The following is a 24,949-nucleotide window of genomic DNA, read 5'->3' as shown; positions in this document are numbered from 1 at the left end:
TTGTGCAGGCTGATTGCCATCACTGCGTTCACTGTTTGTGCAGGCTGACTGCCATCACTGCATTCACTGTTTGTGCAGGCTGACTGCCATCACTGCGTTCGCTGTTTGTTCAGGCTGACTGCCATCACAGCGTTCACTGTTTGTACAGGCTGACTGCCATCACTGTGTTCACTGTTTGTGCAGGCTGACTGCTATCACTGTTTGTGCAGGCTGATTGCCATCACTGCGTTCACTGTTTGTTCAGGCTGACTGCTATCACTGCGTTCACTGTTTGTGCAGGCTGACTGCCATCACTGCATTCACTGTTTGTGCAGGCTGACTGCCATCACTGCGTTCGCTGTTTGTTCAGGTTGACTGCTACCACTGCATTCACTGTTTGTGCAGGCTGACTGCCATCACTGCGTTCACTGTTTGTTCAGGTTGACTGCTATCACTGTGTTCACTGTTTGTGCAGGCTGACTGCCATCACTGCGTTCACTGTTTGTGCAGGCTGACTGCCATCACTGTGTTCACTGTTTGTGCAGTCTGACTGCTATCACTGTTTGTGCAGGTTGACTGCCATCACAGCGTTCACTGTTTGTGCAGGCTGACTGCTATCACTGCATTCACTGTTTGTGCAGGCTGACTGCTATCACTGCATTCGCTGTTTGTGCAGGCTGACTGCTATCACTGCGCTCGCTGTTTGTGCAGGCTGACTGCCATCACTGTTTGTGTAGGCTGACTGCCATCACTGTTTGTGCAGGCTGAATGCCATCACTCCGTTCACTGTTTGTTCAGGTTGACTGCTATCACTGTGTTCACTGTTTGTGCAGGCTGACTGCCATCACTGCGTTCACTGTTTGTGCAGGCTGACTGCCATCACTGTGTTCACTGTTTGTGCAGGCTGACTGCTATCACTGCATTCACTGTTTGTGCAGGCCGACTGCCATCACTGTGTTCACTGTTTGTGTAGGCTGACTGCCATCACTGCGTTCACTGTTTGTTCAGGTTGACTGCTATCACTGTGTTCACTGTTTGTGCAGGCTGAAAGCCATCACAGCGTTCACTGTGCAGGCTGGCTGCTATTACTGCATTCACTGTTTGTGCATGCTGACAGCTATCATTGCATTTGCTGTTTGTGCAGGCGGACTGCTATCACTGCGCTCAGTGTTTTTGCAGGCTGACTGCCATCACTGCGTTCACCGTTTGTGCAGGCTGACTGCTATCACTGTTTGTGCAGGCTGACTGCTAACACTGCATTCACTGTTTGTGCAGGCTGACTGCTATCACTGCGTTCACTGTTTGTTCAGGTTGACTGCTATGACTGTTTGTGCAGGCTGACTGCCATCACTGTGTTCACTGTTTATTCAGGTTGACTGCTATGACTGTTTGTGCAGGCTGACTGCCATCACAGCGTTCACTGTTCGTGCAGGCCGACTGCCATCACTGTGTTCACTGTTTGTGCAGGCTGACTGCTATCACTGCGCTCGCTGTTTGTGCAGGTTGACTGCCATCACTGCGTTCACCGTTTGTGCAGGCTGACTGCTATCACTGCGTTTGCTGTTTGTGCAGGCTGACTGCCATCACTGCATTCACCGTTTGTGCAGGCTGACTGCCATCACTGTATGCATTTATACACAAACATACCGTAACTTCTTGTTCTGTCATTGCCCCATCTTCTTACCACTTGCTGCATGATGTCAGGTTCTAAGATGGTACCTGCTCCCTGTGCCCCCTCTGCTGTGCACTGCCTGTGTCAGCATAGAAGGCAGCCAGTACTTAGTACAGAGGACATCTTAGAATTTGAGCTACAGTGCAGACTTCAAATCTGCCTTGACCGGTTCTCTGTAGAGGGTGAATAGTGGGGAGACGGTCCTGTGTCCGTCCTGACCTCGTGGGCTACTAAGAATGACGCAGCTGTCCAGATTCGGTCCGGGGGCCTTGAGTTTGACTCCTCTGTGGCATAAATAAAAATTAATAAATTATTATTTGGGATGTAAGGGGGTGTGGGTGCCCCATGTGTATCACCAGGACACGAGGTAACGGATACGGTTGTTCCCATGTATTAAAGGGAACCTGTCATATATGCAGTCTGCTCTGTGGGCAGCGCAGTATTGAGGGGGAAAAGCTCAGGAGAAGGATATAAAGGAAAAGATTCAGTAAAACTTGCATGTTATCAATAGAAATCCCTGGTGCTTTGCACATGAGTCCAGTGGGCGGTTCTTTTACACGATTCACAGCTATGTGCCCAATTATACATGGAAGACTATCAATCATATCCTCACCTACTGTAGCCTCACCCATCCCTTGTAGATTGTGAGCCCTCGCGGCAGGGTCCTCTCTCCTCCTGTACCAGTTATGACTTGTATTGTTCCAAGATTATTGTACCTGTTTTTATTATGTATACCCCTCCTCACATGTAAAGCGCCATAGAATAAATGGCGATATAATAACAAATAATCATAGAGTAGGATCGCCCACTGGACTCATACACGCTAAAAGGGAGCTGAATGAATAGAATACAGGTTATAGTGAAACTTGCCCACCACCATGCCCAGCACTCCTCTCCTCCTGCTCTATACCACCCAGCTGCAGAGCGGAGGCCAGTCTCACCGGACCGGCGGCAACTGGAGGCTTCCCACCTATGAGCGCTCGGCGCCGGCACGGTACACAGGCCCGTGTACCTACTACACACTTCCTGGAATACTCTGCTCAGTGTAAGGTGTAGGAGCCCGCAGTGTCCGCCATGTCACCACCGCCAGCACTGAGCGGCTGTGCGGGGCTGTACACTGCCCTGACCGTTCTCTGACGTCACCGACCACTGTGTACAATGCCGCTCACTACAAACGTGTCCCCTCAGCGCCTCCGTAGCCTCTTCCGGCCTCAGTACGGCGGCTGCAGCGCAGAGTGGGCGTGGCCGGCAGTGACTCCTGCACTCGGCTCCTTCCTGCCCTCCTTCCTTTCTCTTCCGGTGACGGCGGCACCAGGTATGGCCGCTGTTCAATGTTCGCCGCCGAGCTGAATCCTTCTCCATCCTGCTCTGGGTTGTATTAGATATGTCGTCTGAGAACGCTGAGGTGGAGGGCTGACATGTTGGTTCTTGGGCATAGTTATATTAGTGATGTTTGTGCAGTGCAGCTCCGAGCAGTGGCAGTGGGCCGCGGCGGTGAGGGATCTATCGTGGATCCGTCCTCCATAGTGTGTGACGTGTCCCGGGCCATGGCTCCCTCTATGCCTTGGATATAGTACTGTGCGCTAGTTATACCCGTGTGCTGGGCTCTGTAGTGTGTGTGCGCTAGTTATACCCGTGTGCTGGGCTCTGTAGTGTGTGTGCGCTAGTTATACCCGTGTGCTGGGCTCTGTAGTGTGTGCGCTAGTTATACCCGTGTGCCGGGCTCTGTAGTGTGTGTGCGCTAGTTATACCCGTGTGCTGGGCTCTGTAGTGTGTGCGCTAGTTATACCCGTGTGCTGGGCTCTGTAGTGTGTGTGCACTAGTTATACCCGTGTGCTGGGCTCTGTAGTGCTGTGTGCACTAGTTATACCCGTGTGCTGGGCCCTGTAGTGCTGTGTGCACTAGTTATACCCGTGTGCTGGGCTCTGTAGTGTGTGCGCTAGTTATACCCGTGTGCTGGGCTCTGTAGTGTGTGTGCACTAGTTATACCCGTGTGCTGGGCTCTGTAGTGCTGTGTGCACTAGTTATACCCGTGTGCTGGGCCCTGTAGTGCTGTGTGCGCTAGTTATACCCGTGTGCTGGGCTCTGTAGTGCTGTGTGCGCTAGTTATACCCGTGTGCTGGGCTCTGTAGTGCTGTGTGCGCTAGTTATACCCGTGTGCTGGGCTCTGTAGTGCTGTGTGCGCTAGTTATACCCGTGTGCTGGGCTCTGTAGTGCTGTGTGCGCTAGTTATACCCGTGTGCTGGGCTCTGTAGTGCTGTGTGCGCTAGTTATACCCGTGTGCTGGGCTCTGTAGTGCTGTGTGCGCTAGTTATACCCGTGTGCTGGGCTCTGTAGTGCTGTGTGCGCTAGTTATACCCGTGTGCTGGGCTCTAGTGCTGTGTGCGCTAGTTATACTGGCGTACCGGGCTCTGTTGTGTGCGTGCGCTAGTTATACCCACGTACCTGTGTTGCTCTGTGTATCTGTTGTGCCTGGGTGCTGCATGCCCTCATTTTGCTCACGTTCCGCAGAAAATAACTGAGCTTTTACTTCTCCTCATTGTGGTCCAGCATGGTCTCTCCGCCGCTGCTCCAGTAGCAGTGACATCATGTCATCAATGTTTAATCCAGTCGCTGTGCCTAGCTGATGTAGATGCACAAGCTGCCAAGGCCAGTGATGGGAAGCAGTGGTGACGTCACATGGACAGTGCTGCAACCAATCAACACTCCCCTACTCAGCGGTTCGTGCCATCTACATCAGCGGGGTACAATGATTGGTTGCTGTGCTTCAGTTGTGACCTGATCACTGCAGACAAGGGAGGAAACTGAGCCCAGTTTTTTATCACTGCGGTCATTTAATGTTTGAAAAGTGGTCACAAGTTTAAAATGGCAATATGTCATCCCATTAAATTAATTTTCAGAGTGTGGCAATCGCATATGAGCGGTTACCGGACAATTGCGTGAACTGGCACAAAGGTGTGTAAATGACACTCTATTAGGATTTGGCACGATTCAGCACCTGCCAATACTGAACCCTGTTTTGGAAAATCTTTTTAACCACTATAGGGGGTTTATCAGATAAAATGATTAATTTGGGTCAGTCACCACTATGGAGAATGAAAATATTTCAGCAGTGCTTGACCTGTCCTTTTTCCCTTGTAGATCTTAAAGAATGGTTCAACGCCTGACGTACCGTCGTAGGCTGTCCTACAACACAGCCTCCAACAAGACCCGGCTGTAAGCATTTTACGGAATACCCTGTAATCAGTCATTTCTCGATCATGTGTTTGACGACTTTATGGATTGTCTTGTTCCTAGGTCTCGAACACCAGGAAACAGAATTGTTTATCTGTACACCAAGAAAGTTGGCAAAGCCCCCAAATCGGCATGTGGCATCTGCCCTGGAAGACTTCGTGGTGTAAGTGTCCACATATATTTAATAATCAATATTAATAAGGGTAAAATGTGTTAATTGCTGAGAGATGTCTCGATTCAATACTGGTCATGAAAGTAAGTTAGGTGGTCGTGTGACACTTGTCACCCATTGATAGACTAGGGGACTGAGAGCTGAATGATGGCACCTGAAGCGGCAGAACATGTACACTTGCCATTACCAATGCATCCATTAATTTCTGTTATTAATAAAGGCTTATGCTCTTTTCATATCCAAAAGGTTGTCTCAGAGCCTTCTCTAACTGGCCAATGTCTGCGGAACAATTTAAGTCATTTTTTCCATCAGAAATTCACTTACTGTCACAGTAACATGTTTTTTTACAAAATGCTTGGCTGTCAATTCCTGTTTTGTGCCAGTTGATGTGATGAAACCTGCCTCTACCATGGCAAGAACATGCTATGAATGTAGCAGTGCACTAGTGCTATTAATTTGCTGCATCGCATATGTGTTATAGAATCACGTTCTAAGGGTATGTTCCCACAGTCCGGAATCAGCAGCGCTTTGAACGCAGCACATGGCGGCTGCGTCCAAAGCGCTGTCAACTTCTGAACGCAGGTGATTCCACATGTGTTCATTGAACCGTGCGGATTCACTGTGTACAACACATTGTATGGGTGATATGAGTGAGTCTCCGCAAGATAAATTGACATGCTACGGTCTGGAGAGACGAGCCACATGTGTCTCCGTGGGTGAGCCGCGGGCATCGGTGCACGCATAGTGGGCATGGGATTTCTTGAAATCCCATCCACTATGCTGTAACATCTGGATGCTGCGGATGTTCACAGCGTTTACTGACCGTACGAACATACCACAACACGCCGATGGGCCAATGATTGTTATATACATGGTGCATTTACTATATGCAGTGTAGCTGCAATGGTTCAGTGCCCCTCACACTAGCTGCTACTGACCACCCGAGCAGGCTCTTGCCGGCCATATTTATTTAATTGTAAGATTGTAATAATTAGATGTGTTTCCTTTTCTTCAGATCCGAGCAGTCAGACCCAAAGTGCTCATGAGGCTTTCAAAGACCAAGAAACACGTCAGTAGAGCATATGGTGGTTCTATGTGCGCAAAATGCGTCCGTGACAGGTAAGGTTGTTTGATGCTATAATATTGTCAGTAAGGCTGCTCTTTGCAAAGACCACTTTAACCCCTTAGTGACAGTCAATTTTGTGCTTAATGACCAAGACAATTTTTACAATTCTGACCACTGTCCCTTTATGAGGTTACAGCTCTAGAACGATTCAACGGATCCCGCTGATTCTGAGACTGTTTTCGTGACATATTGTACTTCATGTTAGCAGAAAATTTCTTCGATATGACTTGCATTTATTTATGAAAAAAACAGAAATTTGGAGAAAAATTAGCAATTTTCAAACTTAATTTTTGTGCCCTTAACCCCTTCGTGACATGCACCGTACTAGTACTGCGCTGCCGGCACTGCATTAGTGCCAGCAGCAGTACTAGTACGGCGCACCGATCACCGCGGTCTCGCGCTGAGCGCCACGGTGATCGGGTGCGGGTGTCAGCTGTATATGACAGCTGACACCCCGCAGCAATGCCCACGATCGGCGCTATCGCCGATCGCGGGCATTTAATCCCTCTGATGCCGCTGTCAGTAGTGACAGCGGCATAGAGTGGGATCGCGCAGGGACGGGGGCTCCCTGCGCTCTCCCACCGGAGCAACGCAATGAGATCGCGTTGCTCCGGTGACCCGGAAGGAGTCCCCGGATCCAAGATGGCCGCCGGACTCCTTCCGGGTCATGAAGTGACCTGGCTAGCCGGCGCCTGCTGAGAGCAGGCGCCAGAAAGCCACCTAAACTGCCTGTCAGATCGTTGATCTGACAGTGTGCTATGCACAGTGTCAGATCAACGATCTGATCTAATACAGAGATGTCCCACCCTGGGACAATGTTAGAAAGTAAAAAAAAAAAAAGAATGTGTAAAAAAAAAAAAAAAAATCCCCAAATAAAAAAAAAAAAAAACATTTCCCAATAAATCCATTTATTTATGTAAAAAAAAAAAAAACAAATGTACACATTTGGTATCGCCGCGTCCGTAACGACCCGCTCTATAAAACTATCCCACTAGTTAACCCCTTCAGTGAACACCGCAAAAAAAATTATCATACAGGCGGACAAAAAGTGGAATAACACGCGATCAAAACGACGGATATAAATAACCATGGTACCGCTGAAAACGTCATCTTGTCCCGCAAAAAAAAAGCCACCATACAGCATCAGCAGAAAAATAAAAAAGTTATAGCTCTCAGAATAATGCGATGCAAAAACAATTATTTTTTTATATAAAATAGTTTTTGTGTAAAAGCGCCAAAACATAAAAAAAATTACATAAATGAGGTATCGCTGTAATCGTACTGACCCGAAGAATAAAACTGCTTTATCCATTTTACCACAAGTGGAACGGTATAAACGCCCCCCCCTAAAAGAAATTCAGGAATTGCTGGTTTTTGTTCATTCCGCCTCCCAAAAATCGGAATAAAAAGCGATCAAAAAATGTCATCTGCCCGAAAATGTTACCAATAAAAACGTCAACTCGTCCCGCAAAAAACAAGACCTCATATGACTCTGTGGGCCAAAATATGGATAAATTATAGCTCTCAAAATGTGGTGATGCAAAAACTATTTTTTGCAATAAAAAGCGTCTTTTAGTGTGTGACGGCTGCCAACCCTAAAAATCCGCTAAAAAACACGCTATAAAAGTAAATCAAACCCCCCTTCATCACCCCCTTGGTTAGGGAAAAATAATAAAATGTAAAAAAATGTATTTATTTCCATTTTCCCATTAGGGCTAGGGTTAGGGCTAGGGTTAGGGTTGGGGTTAGGGTTTCAGTTATAATTGGGGGTTTCCACTGTTTAGGCACATCAGGGGCTCTCCAAACGCGACATGGCGTCCGATCTCAATTCCAGCCAATTCTGCTTTGAAAAAGTAAAACAGGGCTCCTTCCCTTCCGAGTTCTCCTGTGTGCCCAAACAGTGGTTCCCCCCAACATATGGGGTATCAGCGTTCTCTGGACAAGTTGGACAACAACTTTTGGGGTCCAATTTGTCCTGTTACCCTTGGGAAAACAAAAACATAGGGGATAAAATATCATTTTCGTGGAAAAAAAAATATTTTTTATTTTCACGGCTCTGCGTTATAAACTGTAGTGAAACACTTGTTGGTTCAAAGCTCTCACAACACATCTAAGTTCCTTGGGGGGTCTAGTTTCCAATATGGGGTCACTTGTGGGGGGTTTCTACTGTTTAGGTACATCAGGGGCTCTGCAAATGCAACATGATGCCTGCAGACCAATCCATCTAAGTCTGCATTTCAAATGGCGCTCCTTCCCTTCCGAGCTCTGCCGTGCACCCAAACAGTGGTTCCCCCCAAGATATGGGGTATCAGCGTACTCAGGACAAATTGGACAATAACATTTGTGGTCCAATTTCTCCTGTTACCCTTGGGAAAAAAAAAATTGCGGGCTAAAACATCATTTTGTGGAAAGAAAAAATGATTTTTTAATTTTCACAATGCTACATTCTAAACTTTAGTGAAACAATTGGGGGTTAAAAGTGCTCACCACACATCTAGATAAGTTCCTTAGGGGGTCTTCTTTCCAAAATGGGGTCACTTGTGGGGGGTTTCCACTGTTAAGGCACGTCAGGGGCTCTCCAAATGCGACATGGGTTCCGATCTCAATTCCAGCCAATTTTGCATTGAAAAGTCAAATGGCACTCCTTCCCTTCCGAGCTCTGCCATGCGCTCAAACAGTGGTTTATCCCCATATATGAAGTATCGACGTACTCAGGACAAATTGCACAACAACTTTTGGGGTCCAATTTATCCTTTTACCCTTGGGAAAATAAAATTTGGGGCAAAAATCATTTTTTGTGAAAATTAATATACATTTTTTTTTACGGCTCTACATTATAAACCTCTGTGAAGCACTTGGAGGTTCAAAGTGCTCACCACACATCTAGATTAGTTCCTTAGGGGGTCTACTTTCCAAAATGGTGTCACTTGTGGGGGTTTCCACTGTTTAGGCACATCAGGGGCTCTCCAATCGTGACATGGGCTCCGATCTCAATTCCAGCAAATCTTGCATTGAAAAGTCAAATGGCGCTCCTTCCCTTCCGAGCTCTGCCATGTGCCCAAACAGTGGTTTACCCCCACATATGGGGTATCGGCGTACTCAGGACAAATTGTACAACGACTTTTGTGGTCCAATTTCTCCTGTTACCCTTGGTAAAATGAAACAAATAGGACCTGAAGTAAAAATTTTGTGAAAAAAAAGTTAAATGTTCAATTTTTTTAAACATTCAAAAAATTCCTGTGAAGCACCTGAAGGGTTAATAAACTTTTTGAATGTGGTTTTGAGTACCTTGAGGGGTGCAGTTTTTAGAATGGTGTCACTTTTGGGCATTTTCTGTCATATAGACCCCTCAGTCACTTCAAGTGTGAGGTGGTCCATAAAAAAATGGTTTTGCAAATTTTGTTGCAAAAATGAGAAATCGCTGGTCAACTTTTAACCCTTATAACGTCCTAACAAAAAAAAATTATGTTTCCAAAATTGTGCTGATGTAAAGCAGACATGTGGGAAATGTTGTTTATTAACTATATTATGTGATATAACTCTCTAATTTAAGGGCATAAAAACTAAGAGTTTGAAAATTGCTAAATTTTCATAATTTCCGACAAATTTTTGTTTTTTTTCACAAATAAATGCAAGTCATATCGAAGAAGTTTTACCACTATCATGAAGTACAATATGTCACGAGAAAACAATGTCAGAATCACCAGGATCCGTTGAAGCGTTTCAGAGTTATGACCTCATAAAGTGACAGTGGTCAGAATTGTAAAAATTGGCCCTGTCACTTAGGTGAAAACAGGCTTTGGGGTGAAGGGGTTAAATCAGAGAGTGGTGTCACACAAAATAGTTCCCATTTCCCACATGTCTACTTTACATCAGCGCAATTTTGGAAACATAATTTTATTTTTATTTTTTTGTTAGGATGTCATAAGGGTTAAAAGTGAACCTGCAATGTCATTTTTTTTTTTTAACAAAATTTACAATTACATTTTTTAGGGACCACTTCACATTTGTAGTGAGTTTGGGGCGACAATATGACAGAAAATACCCAAAAGTGACACCACTCTAAAAACTATACCACTCAAGGTGCGCAAAACCACATTCAAGAAGTTTATTAACCCTTCAGGCGCTTCACAAGAGCGAAAGCAATGTGGAAGGGAAAAATGAACATTTTACTTTTCTCGAAAAAATTACTGTGGAACCAAATATTTTTTTTTTTTTTTTTTTTTTCACAAGGTCATCGGGAGAAAATGGACTACAAAATTTGTTGTGCAATTTCTCCCGAGTACGTCAGTGTGTGGGAAAGCCACTGTTTGGGCGCACGTCAGCGCTCAGAAGGGAGGGAGGACAATTTGACTTTTTGAATGCAAAATTGGCTCTAATCAATGGTGGCACCATGTCACCTCACAGTCCCTCACCCTAGTCCCAGCCCTAACTGAAATGAGAAAAAATACTTTTTTATATTTTTACCTAAGTAATGGGGTGATGAAGAGAAGGTTGATTAATGGTTTTATATATTTTGATCACTGTGATAGACCCTATCAGAGTGATCAAAATTAACCAATAGGAAAAATCTATTGTTGTTGGGTGCCAGCCGACAGATCTTGGCAGGCGTACAGCTCATACACCCACCGTTTTCTTCCTGGAATAAGACACTAGAGGATTGGACCGGAGAATGCTGGAGGTACCGGAGGGCTCGGGGGACCCCATTTCTCCGATGATGTGCTAGATCCTATCAGAAGATAAATAAATGGTAAACTACAAAATACAGTGAAAAGTGAGAGAAAAAATTGTAAACTAATTTGGAAAAATAAAACAAACAAAAGCAAAACTTTGACTCTCCACCTTCTCCCCCTTCACTTGTCCTCCACTAAATATAAAGAAATAGAAATATAAAAAAATACACAGGGGATCTCAATTTCAAATCTATTTCCCTATTTCCAATCTATCAAAATATAAAATTTACCCGTTCAATAAGCATCAAGAAAAAAGTTGACAACCAGAATTGAGATCTTTCTGCCAACGTGAAAGCACAATAACAAGTAATCAAAACATCAGGTCTACCCCAAAATGAGGTAAATTAAAAAAAAATCACTAAATGACAAAACCCAGAACATGGAGTATTTGTGCTTTTTTTTGCCACAATTTTTTCCGGCTTTCCAGTACATCACATGAAATAAGTGGTTTCATTTTATAAGAACAACTTGTCACGCAAAAAATAAGACCTCATATGGTTATTTTGGCAGAAAAATTAAAATGTTATGGCTCTTGGGAGAAAGGAAGAACAAAATGAAAGCTGAAAACCTAAAAGTACGGTATCCAGTCTGGGGTTAAAAAATGAAATGAAAGACTCAAATTCCATAATGAATTGGGTGCCTTTGTTGAATCTATATTTTTTTTCTTGTAGCATTGCATATGTTTTGTCTCTTTGTTACCCTTTTTGATTTTCACCGTTCAAACTGCTTGGGAAAAATAAAACAAAAATTGGATATACTGTAGAACATACATGTAATATGTATTAGCAGAAAATGGATTGCAACGTTCTGAGCTTGCCCTGAATTCTGGCCTTTTTTTGTTGGGCTTTTTTTTCACTAGATTGTGATTAGTATTTTGAATCCTCCATCCACATGTATTGGGTTAGTTACGGTTTTGTGCACCTGTTACATTTAGTGGGTTAGGGATCAGTGGTCATCTAACTAGAAAATCTGCTGTACATTGATATAGAATTATTTGGGGCATTTGTAATGGGAAGAAATTTTTTGGGGGGTATATAGGATTCCGGAATGACAATGTTAAAAGTTGTGTGTAACACACACATTTATTACAAGAACACCTGCGTTCTGCCTGGTGGTGAGCACGGAGTGTAATTGATCTGTGGGACCACTGGCCAAAATAACATATTCTATTATTCTCAAATTTACTTTCACTAATAAAATCACTTCAGAAAGAAGAATCAGTCGGTAGTGTTCTAGAGAAATCTCCAAAGTTTTTCTTACTCCACCTGAGATCACCATCATGTGGGTTCACTTATCAGGAAAAAAACCCAAAAAGATAAATAAGGTCTGATAGGTATAGAACCAAAAGAAAAAAAACAGAACCTCTAAAATATAGATTTTATTAACTTTAAAAAAACAAAACAAACAAACCTCCAGTCTACATAGCCATATCTGAGTGGATCAATTCAGGGTCGGTTAATCACATATCTTCAGGTATTTATGATGAAAAATAGGTCTAGGGGAGAGAGCATGATTCTCAGATTCCCTACCTAGCAGCGAGGGTTGGCACCCTACGAGGAGCGGGGGTGCCATTACATTTCCACGTAGGCTCGCCCTGACTGACCCTGAAAGGGATCCCTCAACAGGCCAGCACCCGTTAAAGTGCTTTAGTGCAGTACAAAATTTCTGAAACCTGACACTATACTTTCCCTTAAAGAAATTACTATGTAAGTGCCCGTTATTTAATATGTTAATCAATATGTGCTTGCCTCCTAGGTATGTTATTAAATAGATGAATCCCTCTAATAGTCATATAGATTGTTCCAGATGAACAAAGAATATATTTATTGGGATCCAACCAACTCTTATTTTGTACTAGGACAGATAGTAATAAATCAGATAAGGCCACATACAGCAATGTTGTCCATAAAGATCGATACAGTCTGTGAGTAGTAAACTAAATAATGCACATGTGACTCTTTAGTGGGCACTCACATGCAGGTAATAGATACGTGATAAGATCAAGAGTTATCTATAGAGATGGACACAACCAGTGAGTAATTAACTTAATAAAGCCTGGGTGACCCTCTCTTCAATGGGCACTCGCGCAGATAACAAATATGCGGTAAGGCGAGGTTTCAAATGTAGCACATAAGGGGTTATAATTAGAGTTGAGTGAATTTGATCAGGTCCCTGCTTATTCTGCAAGCTATAGCACTTACTGAATAAGCTGCAGAGGGAACCCGGCTTCCTGGATCGCACCGCAGCCGCATGTGTCGCTGCTGTGTGACTGTCACAACACATGCATGGATAACCTGTGTGTTGGACTCTCCATGCATGTGCTGTGACACAGCTGCGACACATGCAGCTGCGGTGCTGATCAGCTGATGTGATCCAGGAAGCCGGGTTCCCTCTGCAGCTTGTTCGGTAAGTGCTATAGCTTGCCGAATACGCCCTGACCCTATCACATTTGCTCAACTCTAGTTATAATAAATCCCTGACACAGGCTGTGATGGTACCATCATTAGAGGCAGGTTTCAATTCTATAAACAGGATTATACCTATGGTACGTATAGGATTATAATGAATCCTTCATACATGGTGTTTGAGAACAATCATTCATGTCACTTGAAGCAGAGTACTTTTCTTGAAGTATCATATGTTCCAAAATACTTGGCACAATATTTGGCCAATTCATGCTTTCCCAGCCACCACTGCAAGGCGATCTTCTTATGCTGGGAACCTAACCTAATGGGACTCCTCTCATGGGCTGATAGCCTACATTTACATGGGTAGGTAGGATCCTGCTGTCAATAAAACTGCCACGGACTGTTTGTTAGTTATGTATGGAGATGAATACTCTTGGTAAGCACCTGTTCAGACAGTGATTGATGGTCAGTCTTTTGATATTAGTATACATAGGCTCTCTGACTGAACACTCCGCCTCTGGCGGTTTTAATCACAGCAGGGTCCTACCTTCCCATATAAATGTAGTCTAAAGCCCTAGAGATGAATTGCATTAGGATAGGTACACAGTAGTGAGTATTATGGCTGCTGGGCATGTGTGAATTGGCCAAATTATGCTCTAAGGGTACAGTCTCACAGTGGCACTTTGGTCGCTACGACGGCACGATCCGTGACGTTCCAGCGATATACTTACAATCTCGCTGTGTCTGACACGCTCCTGCGATCCGGGACCCCGCTGAGAATCGTACGTCTTAGCAGATCGTTTGAAACTTTCTTTCGTCGTCAAGTGTCCCGCTGTGGCGGCATGATCGCATCGTGTAACAAAGGTGTGCACGATTTTGTATACGATGTAATGGGTCCCGTACGGCTTCAACATCGCAAATACCGTATTTTTCGGACTAAAAGACGCACTTTTTCCCCCCAAAAAAAGGGGGGGAAATGGGGGGTGCGTCTAATAGTCGCAATGCAGGCTTACCTAGGTGGCAGAGGTCCGGTGGCAGAGGTGCGGTTGCGGGGGTGTGGCGGCAGAGGAGGCGCAGTAAGCGGGGTCCCTTTCCCCGGTATGGTGATGCAGCAGGCCCGGTATGCAGCAGAGCCGGGTGAATCCTCTTATCGGTGGTGGCGGCCATTTTCCGGAGGCCGCGCGTGCGCAGATGGAGCGCTCTGCTTCCCGGGGCTTCAGGAAAATGGCCGCCGCGATCTCCATCTGCGCACGCGCGGCCTCCCGCGGCCATTTTCCTGAAGCCCCGGGAGCAGAGCGCTTCATCTGCACACGCGCGGCCTCAGGAAGATGGCCGCGCCCACCGATAACAAGAGGATTCACCCGGCTCTGCTGCATACCGGGCCTGCTGCATCACCATACCGGGGAAAGGGACCCCGCTTCCTGCGCCTCCTCTGCTGCCACACCCCCGCCACCGCACCTCTGCCACCTAGGTAAGCCTGCATGGTACGCCAGGGACCCCTCTCACGCCATACCTCTCACTGCACCTCCTGATCCCAGCACCTCCTGATCCCAGCACCTCCTGATCCCAGCACCTCCTGATCCCAGCACCTCCTGATCCCAGCACCTCCTGATCCCAGCACCTCCTCATCCCAGCATCACCCCACCTTGCCTCCTGTGACCCTGCTCTGCCACCGCCATAAGATACTGTAAATTCGGACAATAAGACGGACCCCCATGTTATAAAAAATCTTTTTTTCTGCAATTTTCACCCCAAATTTGGGGTGCGTCTTATGGTCCGGTGCGTCTTATAGTCCGAAAAATACGGTACGTCATGAAATTGTAAGCTCCAGCGCCGTGCATTGCGAAGTGTGACTGCAGTCTACGACGCTGGTGCGATAATGGAGCGATGCTGGAGCGTCACGGATCGTGCCGTCGTAGCGACCAAAGTGCCACTGTGAGACGGTACCCTTAGTATCATCGCTTCTTATCTAGAGCAGTAATAGAATTCAAATTTCATCTAGTGCATAGTGCAGCAGAGTGCTACTTTATTCGTTAGCCTAACCCCATATCTATTCAGCTACATTCACCCAAAGAAAGTGTGGGGGGGGGCACCAGCACTTTTGGTGATTAAATCTAACTTTATTAAACATTTACTGTAGACAAAACACATGTAACTCACACCTAAATACCTTGGAAAGAAAACGCAAAAATGCTGAAAAATGGGCATTTTGAATGCAGAATTTTGACTGCAGAAGAAAACGCTGCGTGTGAATTGGGGAAATATTTCTTGCACCATATTGAGGAATTTGACTCTGTTTACTAGTCTTGGTAAATCTTCCCCTCTTAAGTGCCCAGATGTTTTTTGTTTGTGTGTATGTCGATTATATTAAGCTGTATATCATACGCTATGGCTATAAAAGAAGCTTTCTCTTCTTTCTTTGCAGAATTAAGCGGGCATTCCTCATTGAGGAGCAGAAGATTGTTGTCAAAGTACTGAAGGCTCAAGCACAGAGCCAGAAGGCAAAATAGCATCCCGTTTATTGATCACATCGAAATAAATGTTTCTCTTGTAGCTCGTTCTTGTCAGTGCTTTCTTCTGCCTCTTCTAGTTACAGCCCCATGCAGCACATTGGGGGGTCCAGCTTACAGTCCAGTATACATGAATGCTGCTGTTAGTGGGGACCACACACACTTTTCAGCTGATCTCATAGCACTCCTAGGTTTGTTATGGTATAACTTAAATTTTACATACACCACTTATGTAAAATGTCAGCCACTGAAGGAAGCATGCACACAACTGTGCACTAATTTTTGGCATACAGGTGAGATGAACATGCACACGGGCCTACTATAAGGATCTTTACAGAAAATTGCTGCCTTTGTATTGGTTTATAAAATTACTTGATATGTTTAGAAGATGCCTTATAGTTTAATAAAAATAAATAGTAAGAAAGTGACAAGATTGAATTGGAGACTGATACTGGCATAACAAAGAAAAACGTGGTCTTTGATAAATGGGATTCTTTTTTCAGAAATGGCTATTAAGATTGAAGAAGGGTGGCCACTCTGGGATTGGATTGGACTACTATTTCATTATAAGGGTATGTGCACTCGATGCAGATTTAGTGCAGAACTGCAGCAGATTTTTCTGCAGCAGAAACGCTGCAAAACTGCACTGTGATTTACAGTACAATGTAAATCAATGTGAAAAAAAAAAAAGCTGTGCACATGGTGCAGAAACGCTGCAGATTTCAAAGAAGTGCATGTCACTTTTTTGTGCAGTTCTGCAGCGTTTCTGCACCCCTCCATTATAGAAATCCACAGTGGTAAAATCTGCACAAAAACGCACCTGCGGATTCTGGCAGGAGATGCAGAAAATTCCGCACCACATTTCCTACGTGTGCACATAGCCTAAAGGTAAGAAGCCAGTGTATTCTTAAGGGTCACGTTATACCATCTGACTGGATTATTGAGCTCTGCTCCAGAATAATGACCCAAAGCATGACAAAGCTATGTTTCACATGAAGAGAAGGGATTGCGGACCGTTGTGTACGTCCCTCTGTACCCTAAGGGTATGTTTCCACGTGCAGGAAACGCTGCGTGTCTGACGCTGCATAGAGCCGCAGCGTCAGACACGCAGCGTCCAGATGTTACAGCATAGTGGAGGGGATTGAATGAAATCCCGTCTCCACTATGCGTGGTAACATGCACGCGGCGGCCCTGCGACTCCGGACATGCTGCGCGTCTTTTCAGATCGCAGCATGTCCGTATATCTTGCGGCGACGCTGCATCGCCGCAAGATATAGCACAGGGCCCTATGGTGGGGAGCGATGATGCCGGATGTGTGCTGTGAACACACCCGGCATCATCGCGTCCCAGAAAGGGGGCGGGGCTTACCGCAGAGCGGCTAAGCCGCTCCGACGATACCGCCGGTCATCCTGAAAGTGGACACATACCCTAAAGCGTGAAGATATCATTCAGCAACATAATCGGTAGAGTTGAGCAAAAAGACTCGGGACTCTGGTCTAATGACGTCAGTCCAGAGCCACCTTACTTATGGCATCACAGTGACCTCTTCTGATTACTAGGCCCTATGCAATGTCGTGACTTTAAGCCAGTGGTCCCCAACTCCAGGCCTCGAGGGCCGCCAACAGTGCAGGTTTTCAGGATTTCCTTAGTATTGCATCGGTGGTAATGTGATCATCTGCACAGGTGATGATTCCAACCCCTGTGCAATATTAAGGAAATCCTGAAAACCTGCACTGTTGGCGGCCCTCGAGGCCTGGAGTTGGGGACCACTGCTTTAAGCTATAGTGTCATGTCTTTAAAGGGGGTTTCCATTACTAGGACAAACCCTTCTTAAACAAAATGTTCACCCCGATATAATAAAGCCTATACTCTCCTCCCATGTCAGCGTTGTTCCCACGGTGTCTGCACTCGCTCTTTTTGGGGCTGTGATGTAGTGTTGACAGGTGACCTCGGCACTGGCGTCACTGTCTGCTTTCGTATGAACTGAACAGGGCTGCAGCTCATACCGGGTTTCCTCTTCATGTTCGGTTTCTGTGAAGGTGGAGACTTGACACTAGTTCTGATTGGTCCCTGGGCATGGTGCCGCGAGTGCCGACACCACTGGAACGGAGCTGGAATGATAGGTGAATATAGGCTTTATTTTATCTGGGCCATAGATTTAGTTTAAGAAGGGGTTGCCTTGAGTAGTGAACAAACTCTTTAAGCTGCATCCATACCCATACATTGTGGCTGCGGTAACAGATTTTATTCTGGCATTCTGAAATCGCAGCAGAAAAGGCTAATTTAATCAGAATAACAGTCAATTTAATTGGAAGTGTACATAATCGTATTAAAGGGAACCTGTCACCTGAATTTGGCGGGACTGGTTTTGGGTCATATGGGCGGAGTTTTCGGGTGTTTGATTCACCCTTTCCTTACCCGCTGGCTGCATGCTGGCTGCAATATTGGATTGAAGTTCATTCTCTGTCCTCCATAGTACACACCTGCACAAGGCAAGATTGCTTTGCACAGGCGTGTACTATGGAGGACAGAGAATGAACTTCAATCCAATATTGCAGCCAGCGGGTAAGGAAAGGGTGAATCAAACACCTGAAAACTCCGCCCATATGACCCAAAACCAGTCCCGCCAAATTCAGGTGACAGAGTCCCTTTAAGTTTGTACACTTTTTTTTTTGAGAGAAATTCTCATTTTTCTTCTCTCCACAACAGCACCCACTTGAGAGAGGGGACCCGCCCATCGGAGCAGGAAACCTACAGATAAAACGGGTTGTCCCCCTCGCCTCCTCAGTTGGTTTCCTGTTCTTATGGGAACCTGCAGGAAAAGGTTACCTGGGCCTTTTGCAGCCGCCTGTGTGGTTTCCATGGGAGCGGCAGGGTCTGTGGCACCAGAGAAGCCCTGCCTGTCAGACCCCCACCTCGTCTGGCGATGGATGGCGTGAAGCCAGGGTCTGGGGAAGGCCGCCCTGGCTCACATGGAACGTGGTGTGCGACTGGCACTCATCCTTGGGGGGGCAGGGTGCGGGCATCAGCCTCCCTGCTCCTCTGCAAGACCATACTTTCGGATTCGGGTCCCGTGCATGCGCAATGGCCAGTTAGCGTTACTGACCCGGAAGTGCTCAGGATTCACTTCCGGGGAGGCTTTCTCAGCGTGGAGAGGAGTGGTATGTATAAAATCCAGTGGTGTCTGCTGCTGGTGTGCATGCAAGATGTCGTTTCCAAGAGATTCCGAGATGCACCCACAGGTGGTGGAAGTGTAGGTCCACAGCAAGTGTAAGAGCAGCAGTAGGCGCTCCCGTGAGGGCGACTCCACTGAAAAGTTTGTACAGAGCAAGAAATCTGTGCCGTCTACTACCCCTGCTGTGCCTCTGCCTCCAGAACCGATAACACATTGACAAGCTTCGCTGGGTGTTGCATGATTCTGCCTACTAAGCTGATTACCCCTTTCTGTATACTCCTTTTAGGCTAAAAAAAAAAAAGGCAGAGAAACTATAAACACAAAGAATGTCTTGCTCTCGCAGCCCTTTCCTGACACCTATATTAAGACACTGTTAGGCTACGTTCAGACTAGCGTTGCGCGCCGCTGCGTCGGCGACGCAACGCACACCAAAACGCACGCAAAAACGCTGCGTTTTGCGACGCGTGCGTCGTTTTTTGCCGAAAATCGGACGCAAGAAAAATGCAACTTGTTGCGTTTTCTTGGTCCGACGCTAGCGGCAAAAAAGACGCAAGTGTTGCAAAACGCAACACACAAAAACTCATGCGTCCCCCATGTTAAAGATAGGGGCGCATGACGCGTGCGTCGCCGCTGCGTCGCCCGACGCTAAGGCGACGCACACTAGCAGAACGCTAGTGTGAACGTAGCCTTAGATGTATCAGCCAGACTTTAGAGGAGGAATTATCCCTCAGGCCCACTGATATACAAGCAATGATAAGGAAAGCGCTCCAGACCCTTAAATGCGCAGATAAACCTAAAAAACATAAAGGTACCTTCACATTAAGCGACGCTGCAGCGATCCAGACAACGATCCCGATCGCTGCAGCGTCGCTGTTTGGTCGCTGGAGACCAACGATGCCGGTCCCCTGGTAACCAGGGTAAACCGGGTTACTAAGCGCAGGGCCGCGCTTAGTAACCCGATGTTTACCCTGGTTACCAGCGTAAAAGTAAAAAAAAAAAACTACATACTTACCTTCCGCTGTCTGTCCTCCGGCGCTGTGCTTCTCTGCACTGTGTAAGCACAGCGGCCGGAAAGCAGAGCGGTGACGTCACCGCTGTGCTTTCCAGCTGGCCGGCGCTCACAGCCAGTGCAGAGAAGCACAGCGGGGGACAGACAGCGGAAGGTAAGTATGTAGTGTTTTTTTTTTTTTACTTTTACGCTGGTAACCAGGGTAAACATCGGGTTACTGAGCGCGGCCCTGCGCTTAGTAACCTGATGTTTACCCTGGTTACCAGTGAAGAAATCGCTGAACTGGCGTCACACACTCCGATTCAGCGATGTCTGCAGGGAGTCCAGCGACGAAATAAAGTTCTGGACTTTCTGCACCGACCAACGATGGCACAGCAGGATCCTGATCGCTGCTGCCTGTCAAACTGAACGATATCGCTAGCCAGGACGCTGCAACGTCACGGATCGCTAGCGATATCGTTCAGTGTGAAGGTACCAGTGTGAAGGCCAGAGCAAGAAATGTTACCCCTCCCTCTAGCTCTTCTTCCTCTAGTGACCAAGTTAGGTCTGCTAGTTCTTCTCATTCAACATCTTCGTCGGATGAAGAAGGATGATCCTGTTTTCCCATAGAGAGCATTCATAATCTGGTAAAATTCGTTAGAAATACTATGGGGATTTCAGATGCAAAAGAGGCCAGATCTACCCAGGACATCATGTTTGCAGGGCTCGCACAAAAAAAGCTGGAGTCACACATAACGATATCGTTAACGATATAGTTGCAACGTCCCGCTTTTGGTGACGTAGCAATGACCCCGCTAACGATCTCGTTATATGTGACAGCGACCAACGATCAGGCCCCTGCTGGGAGATCGTTGGTCGTTGGGGAATGATCAGGACCATTTTTTGGTCGCTGATCACCCGCTGTCATCGCTGGATCGGCGTGTGTGACGCCGATCCAGCGATGTGTTCACTTGTAACCAGGGTAAATATCGGGTTACTAAGCGCAGGGCCGCGCTTAGTAACCCGATATTTACCCTGGTTTCCATTGTAAAAGTAAAAAAAAAAAAACAGTACATACTCACATTCTGATGTCTGTCACGTCCCCCGGCGTCCACAGGGTTAAAACTTTCGGCAGGAGCGCCGGCCGTGTGTCAGCGCCGGCCTTAAAGCAGAGCACAGCGGTGACGTCACCGCTGTTACTGCCGGCGCTGACACAGTCAGTGCAGGGAAGCTCTCGGCAGCAGCGCGTGCCGAAAGCAGTTTTAACCCTGTGGCGCCGGCGGGGGACGTGACAGACATCAGAATGTATGTAGTGTTTTTTTTTTTTAATACTTTTACAATGGTAACCAGGGTAAATATCGGGTTACTAAGCGCGGGCCTGCACTTAGTAGCCCGATGTTTACCCTGGTTACCCGGGTGCTGCAGGGGGACTTCGGCATCGTTGAAGACAGTTTCAACGATGCTGAAGTTTTTCCCCTGATCGTTGGTCGCTGGAGAGAGCTGTCTGTGTGACAGCTCCCCAGCGACCACACAACGACTTACCAACGATCACAGCCAGGTCGTATCGCTGGTCGTGATCGTTGGTAAGTCGTTTAGTGTGACTAAAGCTTTAGCCCTGACCTTCCTATGGGTGGCAGGCTAAAATTCTTTGGATACAAATGGGGAGAGATTACATTTAATCCCTGGACTCTGTCTAATATTGTGGGCTGAAGCTGGAGTTTCTTCGGATTCCTTTATAGTGACCTTCCTTAAATTCACTGAGCAACAGGATGCTCTTGAGTCCGAGGTTTTGAGTCTATTGTCTAAACATGTTCGGGTAGATGTCCTGGGGAACTAGGAGGGAAGGGGACTTTATTCCCTTTTGTTCCTGGTTTCCAAGCCAGATGGTTGTTACAGGACCATCATTAATTTGAAAAGACTGAATACATTTCTTCATTTTCACTCCTTCAAGATGGAGTCCATTAGATCAGCTATTAAACTTGTATGACATCATCACCTGAGAGAGGGGATCCGCCCTTCAGGAACAGGAAACCTATAGATACAAACGGGCGGCACCTCTCCCACGCCTCAGTTGGTTTCCTGTTCCTGGAGGACAGGATGCCCTACAGATCATCCGTTTCCGTCAGGAGTTCCCAGGCCAGCTGACAGACCCAGGTAGCGGGGGAGGTCTCCTACCTCGTTCAGTGCGGGGTCCCTGGAAGCCACGGTGGGCCCGGGCAGGGCTCCACGACAGTGTGCGGAGCAGGTGGAACGGAGTCTGGAGGATGGCCATCTCCTGAACCGGCGCCTGTAGGGAACTATTCCCCCCCCCCCACCCCCGGGTCCGTCCTGGTCCTGGTGCCGGTCGTCCTGCAGTCCGGGACATCGTCTGGCGCCAGCCGGCGTGGTGTGCGTGGTGTGCGTGGGGCTGGGGTCGTGCCGGGCCTTGGTGCTGCGCTGCTGTCCTCCCTGCGTCCATTTGAGCACCGGAAGTGACACGGGGCGCCGGCCCGGAAGTCGGATGCTGGCCGGCTTCTCTGTAGGCGCCACCACGTCACGGCGGCTCAGGTGTGGCAGCGGGAGAGGCGGGGCGCAGTGGGGGAGGACCCCTGGCCACGTCCCCGCGGATCTGGGGAAGGGCTACAAAAAGTCACAGAGAAGCTGCAGGGCTGTTTTTGGCCCATTGCAGCAATGGATGAGCCGGAAGCTCCCGTGGTCCAGCAGGAGCAGGAACGGGCCTCAGAGAGGTCCCATGCAAACCCCCAGCTGAAAAACCGAGGATGAAGTGGGCAGCCCAGCCGCAAAAGTTCCTCCAGGCTGAAGGATTCAGCTCGCTCCCCCGTGATCCGGTACCTACCGCTTCTGCTTGGGTAAGAGATCTCCGTGAATGTACCCTGATGCAGTGTTCTCCTTATATTTTCTTTCTCTAGGGGAAGAAATGCTCTGGTAAAATAAAAAACAGGGAATGTGCCCTTTGCAGTTGTCCCTTGACAGACGCCTGCCCTAAAAATTTATGTCAGTCATGTGTGCGGCTAGATTTCACAGAAGTCAGGAGATTTTTCTTCCCTCCTTTTTTGCTAACCCTTCTACTCCTGAGGAAGTGAGGTTCCACAAGCTAAGGCTACGTTCACATTTGTGTTGTGCGGGGCTGCGTCGGCGACGCACCACACAACGCAAACAAAAACGCAACGCTTTGCGACGCATACGTCCTTTTTTGCCGAAATTGGGACGCAAACAAATGCAACTTGCTGTGTTTTCTGCGCCCCACGCTTGCGGCCAAAAAAACATGTCCATGCGCCCCCCATGTTAAATATAGGGGCGCATGACGCATGCGTCCCCGCAGCATTTCCCGACGCTGCGTCGGGAAACGCTAATGTGAACGTAGCCTTACGGTTCCGTCACACTATACGATTTACCTACGATCACGACCAGCGATACGACCTGGCCGTGATCGTAGGTAAATCGTAGTGTGGTCGCTGGGGAGCTGTCACACAGACAGCTCTCCAGCGACCAACGATGCCGAGGTCCCCGGGTAACCAGGGTAAACATCGGGTTACTAAGCGCAGGACCGCGCTTAGTAACCCGATGTTTACCCTGGTTACTAGCGTAAAAAAAAACAAACAGTACATACTTACATTCCGGTGTCTGTCCCTTGCCGTCTGCTTACCTGTTATGATAAGGTAATTCAGTACCACAATGGACATAGAGGTCAGAGCACATACAGTGACCTGGCAATAACCCAAAAACATAGAACGAGCTCTGAGACGTGGGAACTCTGCTGACCGCAATCCCTAATCCTCTCCAACCACACTAGAGGCAGCCGTGGATTGCGCCTAACGCTCCCTATGCAACTCGGCACAGCCTGAGAAACTAGCTAGCCTGAAGATAGAAAATAAGCCTACCTTGCCTCAGAGAAATACCCCAAAGGAAAAGGCAGCCCCACATGTAATGACTGTGAGTTAAGATGAAAAGACAAACGTAGAGATGAAATAGATTTAGCAAAGTGAGGGTGACTTTCTGAACAGAGCGAGGATAGGAAAGGTAACTTTGCGGTCAACACAAAACCCTACAAAAACCACGCAAAGGGGGCAAAAAGACCCTCCGTACCGAACTAACGGCACGGAGGTACACCCTCTGCGTCCCAGAGCTTCCAGCAAGCAGAAAAAAACAAATAGACAAGCGTGAAAGAAAAAAAAAGCAAACAAATAGCAAAGCAGAACTTAGCTATGCAGAGCAGCAGGCCACAGGAACGATCCAGGAGGAAACAGGTCCAATACTAGAACATTGACTGGAGGCCAGGATCAAGGCACTAGGTGGAGTTAAATAGAGCAGCACCTAACGACTTCCCCACATCACCTGAGGAAGGAAACACAGAAGCCGCAGTACCACTTTCCTCCACCAACGGAAGCTCACAGAGAGAATCAGCCGAAGTACCACTTGTGACCACAGGAGGGAGCTCTGCCACAGAATTCACAACAGTACCCCCCCTTGAGGAGGGGTCACCGAACCCTCACCAGAGCCCTCAGGACGACCAGGATGAGCCACATGAAAGGCACGAACAAGATCAGGGGCATGGACATCAGAGGCAAAGACCCAGGAATTATCTTCCTGAGCATAACCCTTCCACTTAACCAGATACTGGAGTTTCCGTCTTGAAACACGAGAATCCAAAATCTTCTCCACAATATACTCCAACTCCCCCTCCACCAAAACCGGGGCAGGAGGATCAACAGATGGAACCATAGGTGCCACGTATCTCTGCAACAATGACCTATGGAATACGTTATGTATGGAAAAAGAATCTGGAAGGGTCAGACGAAAAGACACAGGATTAAGAACCTCAGAAATCCTATACGGACCAATGAAACGAGGTTTAAACTTAGGAGAGGAAACCTTCATAGGAATATGACGAGAAGATAACCAAACCAAATCCCCAACACGAAGTCGGGGACCCACACAGCGTCTGCGATTAG

At 47.1% G+C, this 24,949-nt stretch overlaps 1 protein-coding gene across 1 annotated transcript; it reads left to right on the top strand.

Moving 5' to 3' along the window:
* Window positions 1–2,856: 2,856 nt before the first annotated feature.
* RPL34 (ribosomal protein L34) lies at window positions 2,857–15,877 on the top strand. The gene is made up of 5 exons (XM_069743867.1): window positions 2,857–2,966; window positions 4,793–4,867; window positions 4,949–5,048; window positions 6,073–6,176; window positions 15,750–15,877. The coding sequence occupies exons 2-5, from the start codon at window positions 4,803–4,805 to the stop codon at window positions 15,832–15,834; spliced, it is 354 nt and encodes a 117-aa protein (XP_069599968.1). The 5' UTR covers window positions 2,857–2,966; window positions 4,793–4,802; the 3' UTR covers window positions 15,835–15,877.
* The last annotated feature ends 9,072 nt before the right edge of the window (window positions 15,878–24,949 follow it).

The sequence above is a fragment of the Ranitomeya imitator genome, chromosome 1 (genome assembly GCF_032444005.1).
Source record: "Ranitomeya imitator isolate aRanImi1 chromosome 1, aRanImi1.pri, whole genome shotgun sequence".
Lineage (NCBI taxonomy): Eukaryota > Metazoa > Chordata > Amphibia > Anura > Dendrobatidae > Ranitomeya > Ranitomeya imitator.
Note: the sequence above shows the minus strand (reverse complement) of the source record. Positions and strands in the feature narration are given on the sequence as shown.